The sequence below is a fragment of the Thrips palmi genome, unplaced genomic scaffold (assembly GCF_012932325.1).
Source record: "Thrips palmi isolate BJ-2018 unplaced genomic scaffold, TpBJ-2018v1 HiC_scaffold_3, whole genome shotgun sequence".
NCBI classification, from domain to species: Eukaryota; Metazoa; Arthropoda; class Insecta; order Thysanoptera; family Thripidae; genus Thrips; species Thrips palmi.
The window spans coordinates 8962886-8982251 of NW_023144630.1; the positions used below are offsets into that span (position 1 = coordinate 8962886).

General features: G+C 44.5%; 1 protein-coding gene across 1 annotated transcript; it reads left to right on the plus strand.

Annotated features, from left to right (window-relative positions):
- The first annotated feature begins 9844 nt into the window (after window positions 1–9844).
- LOC117648233 lies at window positions 9845–18454 on the plus strand. The gene is made up of 5 exons (XM_034390614.1): window positions 9845–9989; window positions 13829–14049; window positions 15385–15571; window positions 16881–17101; window positions 18024–18454. Exons 1-5 carry the CDS (start codon window positions 9935–9937, stop codon window positions 18243–18245), a joined length of 906 nt encoding a protein of 301 aa, XP_034246505.1. The 5' UTR covers window positions 9845–9934; the 3' UTR covers window positions 18246–18454.
- The last annotated feature ends 912 nt before the right edge of the window (window positions 18455–19366 follow it).

Below are 19366 nucleotides of genomic sequence, written 5' to 3' on the forward strand. Positions count from 1 at the left end.
CAGTGGCTATAGTTTCAAGATTTCGTATTTAACGTCGCCTTAGCACCCCCCAACACGAGTTTGTTTCAAATCGTTGTTTAGTATCGTTTAAAATATTCAAAACATATTTTTGAATCAGGTCATTAGCGTGGTTAGGTTGGCAGCGCCGCGCCGCTTACCAATTTCTCATACCTGCGGGTCCGCGGCTCTCAAATACGGGACATAAGCAAATAAGCAAATAAAACGAAATAAAGAGCAGAACGGTTTGGAAATGAGATCGGCCTTAATTTTTCAACATTCTAAAATGTTTAAAACCCTTTTGGAACACCAACACAGCGAAATATGGAGAATGGATTTGAGAATGATTTACGTGTTTCGTTCCCCTCTCCCCCCTCCACTGTCATAGGGGAATCATCTTCAGGTCAGTGCACTTTGACAAAGCATTGTAAAAGGAATGTTTTCATTTTGACCTTTTGTAATGTGTGCATCTTCTTATTTCATTTTCTCTAATGTCATCCTCTTTTTTAAATTTTCATAGTAAAGGAAATCAGGGAAATGCATAAATAACTTGTGTTGAAATTAGTGGGCATACTTATTTTAAACTCGAGAAATACATTCTATTGCAATGCTGCAAGCTGACAAGAATGCAAAAGTACTAACATGTGTTTATTAATAGAATCAATATATGGTTGTGTAAGTTTAATTCTAATAGAGTTTAAATTGATATTGGGTTCAAAGAGACGACTCACGTTTCACCAAAGTTAATATAACTGATACTTCTTAGTATTGGTTACATGAGTAAGATAAATTATGTCGGTTCATTAAGCCTTGGGTAGCCTTGGCATTGGTCTCTATGTGACGAAACACTGGATTTGACAATAATTGGTCCCCGCTAACTGGTTCAGATCAGCCTACCCTAAACTGACTCTCTCAATATTAACTGTGATAACATATTCCAATCAATATTGTTTTATTCACTGGTTCACAATGAAAGAATGACAAAATGTTTCATAAATATTACTTATAAAATTGTGAGTTCATAAGTTAAGAAAAAATAGTTATCGAATAGTGACCCAAGCATACGAGTAGCCAATAAAGCGATTGAATGCTGGCAATTGAATTTTACTCGACTGAGGGATTCGCTTTGGTGTGCCATCAGGGAATTGGTGACGACAGAGGGGGCTTCGTGAAGACAAATAGAAACAATATACAGAAATTGAGTCTAAAGTATTGTGTGTAGTTTTCAGTGTACCGGTCACAAAAACTACATTTATTTCAACGCCAATCCTACATTTTCATCTAGAGCTACGCAATTTGGGGCCAAACTTTCCAAGATGAGATTTATGTGTTTCCCTGTATTTTTCAGTGTGCTGACCTCAATATTGACCTCTAAATTGTCTCCTGACCCAAAATTTAACCAATTTTTGGTTAAATTTTTTAAAATTAATTGTACAGTGATTCTTGCAGTTTTTTGAGTGCTGATAACGAAAATCACTCCCATTTTAACACCAGACCTATATTTTCATCCCGTATTAGGTCATTTTGGACCAAAAATTTCAAGTCAAGTTTTATATTGTTTCCTGCAGTTTTTGGTGTGCTGAATTTAAAAAATGACTTCCAAAATTTTCCCAGACTAACATTGAACCGAATTTTGACCAATTTTGGACCAAAATTTTTAAATCGAGTTTGACATTGATCCCAGCAGTTTTTTGTGTGCTGATAACGAAAATCACTTTCATTTCGACTCCAGACTTATATTTTCATCCTAAATTAGGTCATTTTGGACCAAAATTTTCATGTCGAGTTTTATATTGTTTCCTGCAGTTTTTGGTGTGCTGAACTCAAAAATGACCTTCAAACTTTTCCCAGACTCACATTTAACCGAATTTTGACCAATTTTGGACCAAAATTTTTAAATGGAGTTTGACACTGATCCCAGCAGTTTTTGGTGTTCTGATATCGAAAATCACTTCCATTTGAACCCCTGGTCTAAAGTTAACTGAATATGAGCCCTTAAGATGGACATTTCGTCTACTCAAGTGCACATACTATGTCAATTTGCATCGCTCAGCCACACTACGCGCCCAGACTAAACGGCGCGTACCCCTAGTTTTATTTCTTGAAAACTCCAAGGTCGAACCGCGTTGCCGGCGCAGCGAAGAAGAGCTGGCTACTCGGTTCGACGGGAGGGCGGGCCAAGCTTGTCATTGATGACGAGTGTGAATTCTCGTTACAGAAATTCAACAAATCTCAACTGGCTGTGCGATCGCGAAGCCCGTCACTCGGGTGGGGTTAAAACCTTTTCCTGTCTGCGTGTATTTGTGCACTATTCCTCCTAAACGGCTTGCCTGATCTGTGGAAGATTTTGCATAGTCATTAAGTCTGTCCTTGGGACCACACACCAATGGAACGATGTCTTTCTAGTGGACGGAATATTTTGTAAATAATTGATGTACGTTATGTTTTTATCAACCCTATATCGTTACAACGCGGTGGACGGAATGGGTGGACGGAGTGTGACTAACGGACAAATGCTAACCTAAGCTGACTTAGCGTAACATGCGGACGGAAATGGAGGACGGAACGTGAATAACAAGGTGGACGGAATGGGTCGACGGAGCGTGACTAACGGACAAATTCATGATGTGCCACAACATGGTGGACGGAATGTAATATCTAGTAAAATCCTTAGAATGCAAAGGACGGAATGTGTGGACGGAGCGTGACTAACGGACAAATCCAAATTAACGAAACCTAAGATGGTGGACGGAAATGGTGGACGGAACGTAAGGCGCGACGGAATGGGTGGACGGAGCGTGACTAACGGACAAATCTAAAATAACGAAACCTAAGATGGTGGGCGGAAATGGTGGACGGAATGTTATATCTAGTGAAATCCTTAGAATGCAAAGGACGGAATGTGTGCACTCTTAAAACCTTACGAAGTATTTTGAGCATACATATAACAAACTAAAATACTTTGTTATACGAAGAAATAGTTCGTAAATTACGAAGTATTTTCTTTGTAAGCTTACGTATGCTCAAAATACTTTGTTATACAAACTACTTTTCTTTGTGAGGCCCAAAATAGTTTGTAAGGTTTTCTCAGTGTGGACGGAGCGTGACTAACGGACAAATCCAAACTAACGAAACTTAAGATGGTGGACGGAACGTAAGGCGCGACGGAATGGGTGGACAGAGCGTGACTAACGGACAAATCCAAAATAACGAAACCTAAGATGGTGGACGGAAATGGTGGACGGTACGTAAGGCGTGACTAACAGAGCGCTACGCTGAGTTCGCTCGCTGGCGCTCGCGAACTCGCTCCGCAAATCAACGACTCATTGATATCCAGCTTTTTGTGTTGATAAGAGTACCATTTTCCAAATGTCTCAAGAATCGCTGGCCAAACCAAAGTGATTCAATAGTTGGTCAGCACCATTGACATGTAACCTGAAAATACAGATGCAGGTCTTGTATTTTACTGGCCCAGTTCTACTTTTCATAGTATAATTGCTGTGATTTGAACTGGGGATCCTAAGCACTGAAAACTAATGTATGCACATTTATTTTCCTGTGAACAGGTATTGCTCCAAGCCAAAATATTGCATTTCTTTTGCAGCGCCAATTTTTGGCGTTCTGGTCTGTGGTGCTCTGGGGAATGGAACGCCAAATTTTGGCGCTCTCTGTAGAACGCCAAAATTTGGCATGGAATCCGGAAACCAGGGATGGGAACGCCAAATGTTGGCGCTTTGGAAAAGACGCCACTCCAGTGGCGAGGAAACTTGCCACTGGATTTGGAGTGAAGCCAATGCCTGCCGAAGGCAGGCTGGCGCCGCAGGCCAAGGTAGGTTCGCCAGGCGCGGATTGGAGGAACAGGCCGCGAGACTTCGCGAAGCCTGTTACGACAAGACGCGGTCTGGCGTAAACCTACCTTGTAATTCTGTGCATCACAGCTGTGCATTGTGTTTTATCTAACTGAAGGTTTTCTTGCCTAATTACTCCTTATGTGCTAAAAGTAAACATTGTTGGCTGAGCGATAGCGAAGCCTGTTACTCCAGTGGGGTTGAAAAACTTTTTCTGTCTGTCTGTCCGTCTGCGTACACTACTCCTCCTGAACGGTTCGGCCGATCCGGCTGAAATTTTGCAGGCGCATTAGGTATGTTCTTAGCTCGGTACACGCAAAATTTCACTTTCCTAGCTCAACTGGTTCAGTTTTTATAGCCGAAAAACACCTAACAAATGGCGAAAAATCGAGTTTTCTGCAGGCAGATCTCTCCTGTCTCGATGAAAGGGGGGTCTGGGGGGCGGAGCCCCCCAACCTGACAAGTTAAAAAGTTACAAGGGTCAAGGTCGTGTAATTTGTAGATGAAGCAACTCTATAATGAGTGAAGGGGGGGTCTGGGGGGCGGAGCCCCGCAGCATGCAACAAATCAGAAGTAACTGATGATGGGCAAGCATTGCCGCAGGCTAGCGCCGCAGGCCAAGGTAGGTACGCCAGGCGCGGATTAAAGGAACAGAGCGCGAGACATCGCGAAGCCTGTTACGACAAGACGCGGTCTGGCGTTAACCTACCTTGCATGTTTTTCGGACCCATTCCACCAAAGGCCCATGTTAAAAACTACCAAATTTGGAGTGCATTTTTTCTCAGAAACGAGTTCAGGAAGGAGCAATTTTTGGCCCGTCCCGTTTATTTTTTGTAAAAAAAAATGACGGAGGGACGGGCATATAGTATGATGCATGCTGTGCGTCCGTTCGTTCGTTCGTTCGTTCGTCCGTTCGTTCGTTCGTCCGAGGACTTCCCGTGGTCCGATCTTGACCAAATTTGGTATGCAGCCTCCTTGGGTGACCCTAAGAACCGCCCGGTGGCAGCAAATCCGATCCGAGCCCCCGGGGGGGCTGCTGCAGGTGCATCATGGTCTACATGGGTCGAGGAGGATCTCGGCAACGGATGCAGCTAGCAGGGCATGTAGGGGTATTTTTGGAATCGGTGCGACGAGAAAAAACCAATGGTGCCACTTTCGAACGAATCGGAGAAGTTCGGACCCGGGTTCAAATCCCAGTGGGGTATTTTCGGAACATTCTTTTTATTCGAGTTTTTGCATTGTTTCTGATGTTTTTGAGGGTGCTGATGACGAAAACGACATTTATTTTGACCCTAGACCCTGGTTTAAATTCGTCAGGGTTAAACAAAGGCGAAATTCACACATTTGTTAATGTACGGGACGGGCCAAAGTTGCCGATGTATATCGCTACTTTTCCTGTTATTGTTTGGTAACACTGACTTCAGCGCATGATTTTCCATCGATATGGATCAAAAGGGGAACTTTTTAATTCTTTTTTGTAACTGATGTACTACTTAAACATGGCCACTATATTTACTTTCGATGTATTTCTCAGAGATCAGAGAGGAGAATGTTATAGATGGGTGTCCTCTCATGCATGAGAATGTGTTGAAGGTTTGGATGAGGAAAATTTCAAGGCAAGATTCACAGTAAAAGTGACTGTTCTGTAATTGGCTGAGCGATAGCGAACACTGTGGCAAAAGGCTACGGAAAATTCTGGTAACAGCTTGTAGCTTGTGGTAATCCTCCGTAGCCCCCTTATCAATATTCTCTGTAGGCTCTTACAGCATTTTCCGTAGGACCGCACAGTATTCTCCGTAGGACCTTACAGTGATCTCCGTAGGACTATACAGTCTTCCAGGTCCTACGGAGAAGACTGTGTGGACTTACAGAGAATACTGTACGGCCCTACGGAGAATACTGTAAGAGCCTACGGAGAATCCTGGCAAAAAAATTAACAGAATTTTCCGTACCTTTTTGCCACAGTGAAGCCTGTTACTCTAGTGCGGTTGAAAAGCTTTTTCTGTCTATCTCTGTGTGTGTGTGTGTGTACACTACTCCTCCTGAACGGCTCGGCCGATCTGGCTGAGATTTTGCAGGCTTATGAGGTGTGTTCTAGGCTCGGCACACGCAAAATTTCACTATTCTAGCTCACGTGGTTCAGTTTCTATAGCCGAAAAAAATCTTAAAAAAACGGCGTAAAATCGAGTTTTCTGCAGGCAGATCACTTCTGTCTTGAAGGAAGGGGGTAGGGGGGGGGAGCCCCTTAGCCTCGGGAAGTTAAAAAGGTACAAGGGTCAATATCGTGATATCTGTAGATGAAACAACTCTGTCTAGAATGAAGGGGCAGCATGCAACAAGTAAGAAGTAACCGACGATGGACAAGCCAATGCCTGCCGAAGGGAGGCTAGCGCCGCAGGCCAAGGTAGATACGCCAGGCGCGGATTGAGGGAACAGGCCGCGAGGCATGGCGAAGCCTATTACGACAAGACGTGGTCTGGCCTAAACCTACCTTGTTCATATTTGAAGTCTGCCTGAAATTTGTGTATGGTGGTGATTTGTTACACATTCCAGGTCCTTAAATTGAATTGTACACATACGTAGGAAATGATTATTCAGCTGAAAGGACAGATGAATTATGCCTGCTTTAGACAGGACATGAGATACATTCTACTTAAAACCTTCACCTCAAAATGCTTAACTTAGGGTCAGGGCGGGAAAGAACTGGACAGGGGAAGAACTAGACACCCCATATTTTACTTCAGATACCGTAGGCACGGGAATAACAACTATCAAAAGTTGTTCCGTGGCATCAGCGGTTTATTACACGACAGTTGTCAGCACTGTAAAGCCAGTGGTAAGTTTGCTTGCCACAAATTTGGCAAGCCGTTTTGAATGCCGAAATTTGGCAAGCTTTTGTCAGCAATTACCATGAGCTTGCCAAATTTCGGCAAGCTGGGGAGTATTTACGGGCCAAGCTTGCCGCAAGCTGGGGAGCATTTTCTGGCCAAGCTTACCAAGTTTTGGCATTCAAAACGGCTTGCCAAATTTGTGGCAAGTAAACTTACCACCGGCCTTGCAGTGAGGCCAGTACATACGGCATTTGAAGTAAAATGTGGGGTGTCCAGTTCTTCCCCTGTCCAGTTTTTCCCCACCCTGACCCTATTGCATTGCATACTCATCTCAATTTCTGTGACAGCTTGCCAAAGGCAAGCAGAGAGCGTCGCAGGCCAAGGTAGGTGTAAACGCCAGGCGTGGATTGTCGTAACTGGCGCAGCATAGCGAAGCCTATTACTAGGCACAGTCTGGCGTACATCTACCTTAATTATTCGTAAGTAAACTTCCCATGCCAACAGCAGTACATTCGGGGAGATATCTACCTTGAGTGGGCGCGAAGGTGAGTCCAAAGGTAAGATTCCTGAACAAACTTCTAGTTGCCAACTGCACACTGGGAAGGCTTTGGAATCAGGGCAGAGAAATTCAATGGACTTGGTTCTGACAACATCGGCCGCTTTAACGAGGTGGCCACATCAAGCTCTTGGAAAAAGCGGGTCGACCGACTAAAACACAGTCATTGCGGCTTCGGATGGATAAGTCTCATCAAGACTTTCACAACGAGGGGTCGGAAGGGGGTTCCAGGCGCCTGACTTCAGCATATAGCCAGATCAGGATCTTGGGGAAAAGGGGGTCGGCCTACTGAAGAAGTTGGTTGCGGTATTCGACTAAAATACAATCTACTTAAAACCTTCACCACAAAGTGCTTTACTTATTGCATTGCATACTTCTCTGAATTTCTGTGACAGCAGAAAGCACCGCAGGCCAAAGAAGGTGTAAACGCCAGGCGAGGATTGTCGTAACTGGCGCAGCATGGCTAAGACTGTTACTAGGCACGGTCTGGCGTACACCTACCTCAATTATTTGCAAGTAAACTTTCTATGCAAACAGTAGTACATTCGGGGAGATTTCTACCTTGTGTGGGCGCGAAGGTGAGTCCAAAGGTAAGATTCCTGAACAAAGTTCTAGTTGTCAACTGCACACTGGGAAGGCTTCGCCCCTGAGTAGGTGCGAGGGTGAGTTTAAGAAGAAGAAGACACCCCTGACTCCACGACGAGGCCTCAGGCGTGCAGTGTCGTGATTGCCGCAGCATCTCGAAGCTTTTTACGACAAGATACAGTCTGGCGCACACCTAGTACGTTGTTAGATTGGACGGGTTGTTTGTACACAGCAAAATATTGGCTAAAAGCAGCATGAGTCAGATTAAAAATTATCAATAAATTCGTCGTCTTTAAGGGGAGGTTCTACTGAAAATCTTACTTTCTTCAAATTGAGTCCCATTATCAATATTCATTGTAAATTTAAAGTATTTCATAGTAAATAGTTAAATTTGAAGTTTGGAGAGCAATACCTACCCCAGTCGAAGAGGAATTTTCTGCTATTTCCAGTCGTAACTTGAAATTCCTCGAGTGATTGCCGCAGCACCTCGAAGCATTTTTGGCTGAGCGATAGCGAAGCCTGTTACTCCAGTGGGGTTGAAAAGTTTTTCCTGTCTGTCTGTCTGTGTGTTTGAGTGTGTCTGTGTGTCGGCACTACTCCTGCTGAACGGCTCGGCCGATCTCGGTGAGATTTTGCACACTTTTTGGGCATGTCCTTGGCTCTGCACACGCGAAATTTCACTATCCTAGCTCAACTGGTTCAGTTTTTATAGCCGAAAAGCACTCAAAAAAACGGCGAAAAATCGAGTTTTCTGCGGGCATATCACTTCTGTCTTGAAGGAAGGGGGTCTGGGGGGCCGAGCCCTCAGCCTGGACAAGTGAAAAAGTTTCGAGGGTCAAGATCGAGTAGTCTGTAGATAAAGCAACTCTATCTAGAGGGGGGGGGGGGGGTCTGAGGGGCAGAGCCCCCCCGCACGCAACAAGTTAGAAGTAACCGACGATAGACAAGCTGTTGCCTGCCGAAGGCAGGCTAGCGCCGCAGGCCAAGGTAGGTACGCCAGGCGCGGTATGGAGAAACAGGCAGCGAGACATCGCGAAGCCTGTTACGACAAGACGCGGTCTGGCGTAAAACTACCTTGTACGACAAGACACGGTCTGGCGCACACCTAGTACGTTGTTAGATTGGGCGGGTTGTTTGTACACAGCAAAATATTGGCTATAAGCAGCGTGAGTCAGATCAAAAATTATCAATAAATTCGTCGTCTTTAAACAAGAAAACTTGTCTGTAGTAAACAACAGCGTTGTCGAGGTTGGTAATTGTGTTGTTATCACACAGAAACCTTTACTAACAGCGCTTTTAAAAACCCGCAGTGTAGCGTAAGCCCCTCGAAACTCAGGTGAGGTATCCAGAAAAATGAGTTAAAATGATTTTCTTGTGATGTGTGGTACAGGTGCGTCTCGAACCTATCAAAAAATATAGTTTAACAAACGGTGATGTAGTCCAGATGGCTGATCTAATCGGGTCGTACAAAATTGTACCTACCAAGAAGGTATGGTGTATGCTTCTTGTATGATTGTCCTCTAAGTATTGTTTCCAATATAACCGACTGTAGAAACATGAAATGGACATGACATTTTGAGTGGAGCAAATTTGCGACGTCCAATGCCATTTCAGACTGAAGGATTTTCTTCGGGTCCGGAACAGTGACTTTTGGAACGGCGGCGCGCCTATCAGGCACTGAGTGGCCGTGAAGTGGAGTGGGCTGGGCTCTGCGTGATCTGCGATGTCTGTGATGTCCGCGATAAGCTGATAAAGGAGGAGGAAATTTACGTAGTATCACGGCAGACACAAACTGTGATTCCATGAACATTGCATGTGTGGTGCAACGCACATCGTACCATACGTGCCATGCATCCCGAAATGCACACTTAATATCTATAGGCATTTGTTCACAGGATTAGGAACAAATCAGATGCCCTTAACAAGCTCTGAAGAGCGCTGATTTGTTATACAGAGCATATTGATTTAATGGACACTCAGCTTCGCTATCGGCCAAGAACAACGTTGATCCTTAAATGAGGAAGTTTTGCTATCTGTGACGGTTGCCACCCGTTCTCTGAGTATATAAGGGTCAGCTGCGTTCGGAGGTACTGTATCGCTCAAGCATCTGCCCCAGCATGAAGTACACGACCGCTTGTTTCGTCGTTCTGTTTGCCGTTGTGTGTGGTGCCGGTGAGTCACCTCATGACTGGGGTCTCTTGTGCCATTTGCATTCTACCCGTGCTAATACAGGACCAGGGGCTGCCCCTGCATCTGCAGGTCTTAAAATGCAGTGCACCAAGAATAGAAAAGTTAATCAAAAGCATATTTGATGCGAGGAATATATTCGGGTTTTAGAATGAACCTTACACGTATTTGAGTCAAGAAATGAACCTCACACATTTGAGTGATGAAAGGTTTTTTTCTTGCCACATTCGTGTGATAAAATGTGTAGCTGCCCGCGTATTTGGACACTAAACGATTCTCTCGCGCATTGAGGTTATAAAAATACCTTGTCCGAAATTCTAATCTTGGTTACTTTTTTTCAATCCGAGGGGTCCTTTTAAGAATATCTGATCTTGTCGTTTCCGTTTCTGAACGCTCACCTTAAACGCAACGAATATCGCTCAGTTTGGTCGATCATTACACTGTTAAAAAAAATCTTAAAATTCAGACCTATTTTGTAAGACCTAGTGGTCTGATTTCTGAATTAAGACCAGAAGTACTCGAAAGAAGAATCCTCGGATGAATTTTAAGACATTCGCAGTCTTAAAAGCAAATTCAGACCATCCAGACAAAAAGTCTGACAGGGGTGACTGAAAATTCAGACTAAGTACAAGACCATGTAGTCTGAAATCGCCTTTTCAGACTATTCTCCTGAAAAGGAAGACCGATTGATCTTAAATTTCAAACTGGTTGTGTATTTTCAGACCATGGGTCTGAAACGGGAGACGTATTGTTCTGAAATGTCAGAGTGGTTGCCTCATTTGACCAAATTTAATCGCAATATTTGAGCGCTCGATACAGAATCTTAAATATTCACGAACAGCCCAAATTGTCCGCAGTTTAACTCCCGCAACACGCGCTTTGTTTATTTGTGGCCTCCCAGCGTCCAGCGAGCGCGCTTGGAGTCATCGGCATCCTGCAGCCGTGCTCTCAGAGCGGTCCCGTGGTGTAATGGATAACCCGCAAAGCCGACGAGCGAGGATTCGGTGGTTCGAATACCAAGATATTCGGAGTTTCCGAGTAAGAGAACGGCCGATAAGTTACGCGCAAGTTCTATCAAAAACTTCTCTCGCAATGGAGTGAAGGTTCAACGTTACAATTTTGTGTTTTTGTCTGAATTTTCTTCAGACTGGCCGTGTCTAATAATTCAGACCACCTAAATCTTTATTTTCAGACCACCCAATTCTAAACTTTGAGACCACCCTATTCTAAATTTTCAGACCGCCGAAATGGTCTGAAATTTCAGAACCCCTTACTGTTAATTAACTTCAGTCAAATTTTGTCTGAAATTTCAGAATTTTTTTTTACAGTGTAGCGACTGCAAAAGTGAAAGTGGATAGTGACGTAATCGACGCCAGCTTGAAGGGGTTAGGTCGAAGAAAGCAGCACTTGTGAAAATCAATGAGGTATTTTGCGATAGTGAAGAAGAGAAAGAAGATGCGGCGGTGGGGGTAGAACATCACCAATCCTCATTTGTTAGGCGGCCATGATGCCCCCACCTGCCTCCGCCCCGTAAGCGGACGCACTGCATAAACAAATGAGGACTTGTTATGTTCTACCCCCACCGCCACATCTTCTTTCTCTTCTTCGCTATCGCAAAATACCTCATTCTGCTTACTTTTTGGCCCGCCCTTCTATTCAAAAAATAGGGGGAGGGCCTATGCATTTGCCTTTGTGTCTGTGTGTTGTTGTTGTTGTTGTTGTTGTTGTTGTTGTTGGCGTCTGTGTACAAGGAAGGAGTTGAGCTAGAGTAACCAGATTTGGAGGGTACTTCAGGAGTACCGTCCAAACAAATAATCCGGTGGTGCAAATCCCGTCCGGGTCGCACAAGGGCTGCTGCAGGTGCATCATGGTTTACATGAGCGGGAGGGGGATTTCCGCCATTATTGGTGCTAGCAGGGCACATAGGGGTATTTTTGGAATCGGGGCGACGAGACAAGATGAATGGACCTGGTCCCGACCCCATCGGCCGCTTTTACAAGTTGGCCAGATCAGGATCTTCAAAAAAGGGGGTCGACCGACTAAAAAAATTTATTGCAGATTTCGATTGGTCTCAGCAAGACCTTTTCAACGAGGGGTCGGAAAGGGGGTCCAGGAGCCCGACTTCGTCTATTAGTCACATCAGGATCTTCAAAAAAGGGGGTCGACCGACTAAAAAAATTTATTGCAGATTTCGGTTGGTCTCAGCAAGACCTTTTCAACGAGGGGTCGGAAAGGGGGTCCAGGAGCCCGACTTCGTCTATTAGTCACATCAGGATCTTCAAAAAAGGGGGTCGACCGACTGAAAATTTTTACTTAAGTTTTCGATAGGTCTTGGCAAGACCTCTTCAACGAGGGGTCGGAAGGGGGGTCCAGGAGCCCGCCTTCATGAATTATGGGAAAAAGTGCGACGGACTCGTTTTGCGCTCCTGCTGTGCCTCTATTGCAAGGAGTTGCAGTAGCATGGCAAATATGGGTATTTTCGGAATGAGGGCGAAGAGACAAATGAAATGGGCATATTCTAAGGACAGTTGGAGTAAAAAGTGTAAGGACTATTGCATATTGTGAATAGAAGGGCGGGCCTAAGTCACGATGGTACATCGATAACCTTGCTTTACCCGCTCACGGTGTGTGTGATGCGAGCGGGCCAAAGGCCCGGACCTTCGACTGGCCAAGTTGGGTCTGATGCGAGGGCCGAAGGCCCGAGAAAAGGCCGCCGGCAGGCCAAGCTGGGCCGGCCCCCTGTCGAACCGAGTTGCCGGCGCAGCGAAGCGGAGCTGGCAACTCGGTTCGACGGAAGGACGGGCCCTAGCTTGTTTCTGTCTTGGTAACATAAGATCCCTACAACGTAGGTGTACGCCAAACAGTGGCTTGTCGTCACAAGCTTCGCGATGCTGCGCCGGTACTGTCAATCTACACATGGCGTTAACACCTTCCTTGGCCTGCATCGCTGTCCTGCCTTCGGCAGAATCCTTCCCCACACATCGCCACTCAAATAGTAGACGAAATGTCGAAACAGTACTCGGGTTTTGGCACCGCTGGGGTGTCCGTCATTAACAACCCCCTTTCAAGGACGGACTGACGGGGTTCTCGTTGGTCACACTGCGGCATCTTTCTGTTAGCACATTCCGAAATTAATTCCATTTTCGTCATCCGCACCCTCCAAAACACAGAATAATATTGAACTTGAATAAAAACGTATGTCATTGAAAGTTGACTTTTTTGTGTTTTTTTGTTCAAATGACCGAATGGATCGAGGTAGAAAACTGGATTTTGAAGTGTGGCGAGCTAGGGACTTACCTAATGAGCCTGCAATATCTCAGCCCGATCGGCGCAGCCGTTCAGGAGTGGTGCTGACAGACGGACAAACAGTCAAAACTGTCAAACCCCATCCAAGTACTATCGCTCAGCCAAAATTGTAGGAACCCTTGTATCGACCATTCTAGTCGTGGCCGATTGAAAAGAACAAGAAGAATCACAAAAGTGTACTTTTTGGCACTTTTTCTTCATATATTAAAGTCCCCTTGCTTGGTAGAAGTTAATGAAAATATTTTCCAGTTAATGCAACTTATTTGGAGCAAATATACACTGCAAGAAAAAACCCCAACGGAAGTACACGAATTTCTAGCAATTTTTTTATCGGGACAGTATTGTACTTTCTTGTACAACAATTGTTGTACCAAGTACAATGGAACCGGCATAAGGTGTGGTGTGCAGTACAGGCCTCGTTGTGGTTTTTTTTTTCGTACTTTCGTACCATTTTCATCTGTACATTTTCCGTACAAAACTACGGAATTTTTTTACAGTGTATCTCTTGTCGATTGCAGACCGGGTGCCTTGCGGTTACCGACTGCAAGATGGAGAGGAAGTCCGCTTCAAGCTGGCGGTGTGGACCTCTGCAGGCGGGATATCCGTGGCCGTGTGCGGCCAGGGCCGCACGTGCTCTTCGGTGTCTGTGCTGGGCGTGGCGCATGGCAGGATGGGGAAGCGCTGGAACGGCACGCTACTCACCAACACTGCCTCCAAAATCGACAGTATTGACACAAAAGTGAGTCGATTGCCAACCGTGCCAAAGAAATGTTCGCTAGACGCCAGTGGGTTCTTCACGTTAAAAACGGTACCTGGTTTTCTCAGGAGCCCTATGGCGAAGACATAGGCGATTTCCAGGGGGTTCCTGGGAAAACCAGGAACCGTTTCTACCGTGTTGTCCATGCACGGTAAAAACGGTACCTGGTTTTCCCAGGAACCGCCTGGAAATCGCCTATACAATCACCATTGGCTTCCTGGGAAAACCAGGTTCCGTTTTTACCGTGTGAGGGGCTTAACCGGCGGGTTACGTGAGAGGTGACTACACTGCAAGAAAAAGTGTGGATAGCACAACAAAAGTACATCAAAAACTGTACAATAAAAGTACAACAGGGATTGTAGAAAGTACAACGAGAATTGTACAAACCACAACGAGCCCTGGACTGCACCTGCACAGCACTCCTCATGCCGGCTCCATTGTACTTTGTCCAACAATTGTTGTACTTGGAAAGTACACTAAATTCCTGATAAAAAAATTGCCAGAAATTTGTGTACTTTTGTTGTGGTTTTTTTCCTGCAGTGTAGGGTTTCACTCCAAATCCGTGACACTTCTAAGTACCTTTTTTTTTGGGGGGGGGGGGGGATACACGCGTATCTCCAACACAAAACCGTACAGGAAATCTTGCCTCCGAAGAGGCGATAAACAAAAGTGGCTCCGAAAATTTGCGATACTTCGGATTGTTGCCAACGTCAGGCAAAAAACTTTGAATGAATCAAGAGAAGTAATTCATTGAATGTTGTGAAATTTTGGGTCACCCAAATTTGGGTGAGAATACTGTCTGGTCATATAGGCAGCTGATACTCTCTTCACAGATAAATTCCTACAAAGAACTGCTCGTTGTAATTCAAAGAAAACGGAGGCTTCGCAGCCTACGAAGGAAATCGTTTGTAGTCCAAAGGATTTTGTTTGTAATACAAAGAAAAAATTCTTCGCAGGCTACGAAAATGTGCTTCGTAGGCTTCTAAGGATTTTTCCTTTGAATTTCTAACAAAATCGTTGGTATTACAAACGATTTCCTTCGTAGGCTGCGAAGCCTCCGTTTTCTTTGTATTTCAACGAGCAGTTCTTTGTAGGGTTCCAAGTGTGTTTCTCGGGTGCGAAAACCTTCCGCACCCAAATTTGGGTAAGAATATGATCCTCACTCATAAATGGGAATTGATCAATTCTTTTTCACTGTCAGTGAAACCGTTAAAGCTTAAGCCCAGAGAAGTGATTTTATTTTACCCTAGTGACTTGAGAAATTTCAGCTTACTTCAGACGGAAACGAGAGTTGACATCACCGCGTGTTTTTGGCAGGTGCCTGGAATATACGGTTGGCGAACGGGCGACGAAGTCGTTTTCGTTGCACGACGCGACCACCTCCAGTTTGCAGTTTGGGTTGATGGGTTTCCAGAAGAGCAGGCCACAGTCACTCTCCAGCCCGGAGAGGACGAGCTCAAATTTGTATCCTTTATAGGCCCAGTCACCTTGTTCGGCGTTCCAGGTAAGCGACGGGAAGTCCAATTACAGTGCACACTCAACCGCGTGCTTGATAGGAAGTCACTTAGTCTATGTATTCGTTGCCAAGTACACATAACAGTCTTATTCCAGGAACGTGACATCACGTTGAAACGAACGTGACAAAATGTCACGTTCGTTACGAAACAACAAGAACAAACACCAAATTTCATTTTGACTAAGTTAACTCCAATATTGGACCTGGATTTGAGCCCTAAGCTGCATAATGCTCCAGCAAATCTTTGAATGGTGTAGTTTCAAAATGACTAGATTCCGTTCCTAAACTGCTAATATCATTCATTTTGGAAGCAAGATGTTCTGCTTCACTCCGTAGGAAATCATTCCATAACTTTATCACGGTTGTTAGGTTAGGTGATAACCCTGATAAGTTCTTATGACACGTGCTGCCTCAAGCAAATAGCTCGTTGGTAAATGTTTTTTTTTTCTTACAGTTTTTTCTTTAACAGTGTGTTTAACAGCTCTTTTCATCCCCAAGTATTTTCATTGCCCGACCCACCTAATGACACCAGGCTTTCGTTTCTTTGAGAGAAAAGTACAGAAAAAGTACGGAACTTGTCTTGTCCATTATTTGCCTGAACCACTCTACAAACTCAAGTGTGTACACAGTACACTTCAACCTGAAGTGTACATGCATGTACACTTCAACCTGGAGTGTACTTGGCATGTACACTCCAGGTTGGCGTGTACTTGGCAAGTACACGCCAGGTGGCGCATACCTTCAGGTACACTGTTGCTGGCTCCTGCAGGTATGAGCCACCTGGCATGTACTTGGCAAGTACACGCCAACCTGGAATGTACATGCCAAGTACACTCCAGGTTGAAGTGTACATGCATGTACACTCCACGTTGAAGTGTACTATGTACACACTTGAGTTTGTAGAGCATCCGTACTTGCCAACTATACTTTTTTCCCGTACCCGCTTACATGGGTTCATATGGAACGCGCACGGACGTTCCGTACTTTTCTCCGTACCTCCGTATTTCTCCACCACACTACAAACCTAACTGTCTACTAAGTACACACTTACAAATGCATGCTTGCAAGTACACACCTACAAACGCATGCTTGGCCAAGTACACACTTACAAATGCATGCTTGCAAGTACACACTTACAAACGCACGCTTGACGCCTTGGCCAAGCATACGTTTGTAAGTGTGTACTTGCAAGCATGCATTTGTAAGTGTGTACTAAGTAGACAGTTAGGTTTGTAGTGCATTTCCTTACAAAAGTACGGAAATTTTTTCACAGTGTTCTCTTTTTTTTGTTGCGCAGATCGCATAACAGAGGGTTACCCGATGCAAGTAGGCGAGCAAGTGTCTATATTTGTCAATGTCACGGAAGGTTTGTTGAGTCAAGCAAGAATTGGTGTGAGCGGTGCTGAGAAGATCACCCAAGTCATGATTTACGGGTTGAACGAAAAAAATCCTGGTTACATTGCTGGTACAGTGCGGTACAATTCCCCCGACAACATGTGGACCCACATAATCGAAGAGGTAATGCCTCTAATCTGTTTTACAGTCTTTGACAGGTGTGGCGTGGTCCTGTTGTTTCAAATCAAACATGGATGTATCTCATCGGAGTTGTGGAACCAAACAAAACAGTCTGCGATTGATCGCATGTCTAAATGGCAGTGACCGTTCTTTCTGGCGAGAAGTGATGCGCACAGAGAAAAGTGCGCTGAATTCGTATTTGTGCTCAGATTTTGAATCGGTCTTTTTGTTTTCTAACAATAAGGAACACCAAATGGCAATTTCCAGGAAAATCAAAAATTCCGAACCTTGTTTCATAGCGTTATTTCGGCCCAATTCACTGTGAAAATTTGTTGTCACCTAATTATAAAACCGTGGATGATACTTTCATCACTTTGAAATGATGGCAATCTCATAAAAAAAATTGACATTTTCATCAAAGCTCCTTTACTTATTGCATGGGCGTGACAGTAATGTCATCAATTGTTTTGATGACATTGTTTTAAGGAATATTAGCCTTAGAATTGTCATCAAATGACGACTCAAATTTTCACAGTGTTTCTACTTGCCTATGGCAAAATGACCGATCATTTACTTCGTCTGCAGCACCAAACATAGCCTACGCTACGGGAATTTTATGTGATTCCAAACAGCCTAAGGATATTACCAACTTCACTGAGAATGAAAGAGTCATGGTCATGACTAAAATTTTGGGCGAGGAATTCTTTATTACCCGAATTTGGGTGAGGAAGGTTTCCTCGCCCAAATTTGGGTGTTCAAGTATACCTCGCCCAAAATTGGGTTTTGGTCATGACTTTTTCATTCTCAGTGTTCTGAGGTCCTGATGTCTAGCGCGAACAAAAAACGAAACAAATAAAACTCTGTATGCCCAGTTTGACTACTGAGTTTCTACCCGCTGTCGCTAAGACCTCGCGTTTGATTGCAGGTCTCAGAGCCTTCTCGCTTTCTGCCGGTTACCTCGTACTGGTTCGAGATCAAAAGACAGTCGGAGTTCATGTTCGACGTGTGGGCGAGGGACCTCCCGGAATGGAAGATTCAGCTCCCCTCTACAGACTCGGAACTCAAAGTGATGATTCTCATGGACGACCCGATTTTTGGTCCCAGGACAAGGCAGTCCGCCAGCGTCGCATTGTTCTCAGGCAACTGAAAAGTGTGCACAGAAAAACTCTATGGAGTATCGCTCTGTTATACGAGGAAAATGGAAGCGTTGAAAAATCTGCGGAATGATACGAAAAATGATCCGAAATCCTTCATGTGACGAATCAGCCCCAAAATGCAGACACGTCGTAGATGTTTAAGAGTGTAGCGATTCATGCCGCGATGTCATTGTTTCACAATAAAAGTAAATTACCAGTACGTAGTGTTGTTTTCCAGACCTGTTCCAGGACAGACATAATACTATAAACAAACCTGCAGTGTGAAATGGCCTTTCTCTTTGTAAAACATTTAGGCTACGTCGCTACATCCGTACATTTTTGCTGTTTTTCTTGGACAGTTTCACGACCACAACAGTCATAAGGGTTAGGCCACTGTTATAATAATTGACGAGACTCGTTCCGTACCCATACGGAAAAGCGCACGGACCGGTCCGTAACATGGGATACGGGGCTACGAGGAACAATCTGTATCCATTCCGTACCCAGAGGGGTACGGAACAATCCCTACCCCTCTCCGTACACGTAGAATGGGGCACGGAATGAGTGTGGTCAATTATTCACCTGGAAAGTCCGTCGATAGAGAAGCAAATTTTCCGGAAACTTTCGAAGGGTCGAAAAAAACCTGGAAAAGTTTGAAAAAAAAAAAACAGAAAATTTGGAAAAATAGGAAAAATTAGTTTTTAAGCACTACGAACATGAAACTTACTACTTTTGTGCTTTGTTAAAACTTAACTTATACTAACAACCCGAGATTCACAACAGCAAGCTAAAAAAACGCACGAGAAGGAATCATAACAGGGTATAAGTAGTTTGAGTGCTCTGAGAATCGTGTTCACACAGGGTTAAAGGTATGCTTTTAGCCTACTTTCAGGCGAAATGCCCGACTTTTTGCCCACTTTTCAGGCTGAATCTTTCCAATTTTTCCGAGGCCAGGGAAAAAAACGGAAAAAAACACTGTTTTTTTTTTCAATGTTTCCGGAAACTTTCCGGGCATTTTCATCCCTATTTTCACAGCGGCTGCGAATATTTTACGTCCATTAAAATCTTCACAGTAAGTATTATGAGTCTGCGTGGTACAGCATAGAAGAGTGGCCTTTAGGCATCATCCGAT

Bases quoted from the DNA above. Each gene is read 5' to 3' on its own strand.
- LOC117648233 (XM_034390614.1), top strand. From the start codon at position 9,935: ATGAAGTACACGACCGCTTGTTTCGTCGTTCTGTTTGCCGTTGTGTGT. The intron at 14,050-15,384 runs GTGAGTCGATTG...TGTTTTTGGCAG, and splicing joins TCGACAGTATTGACACAAAA to GTGCCTGGAATATACGGTTG. The intron at 17,102-18,023 runs GTAATGCCTCTA...GTTTGATTGCAG, and splicing joins GGACCCACATAATCGAAGAG to GTCTCAGAGCCTTCTCGCTT.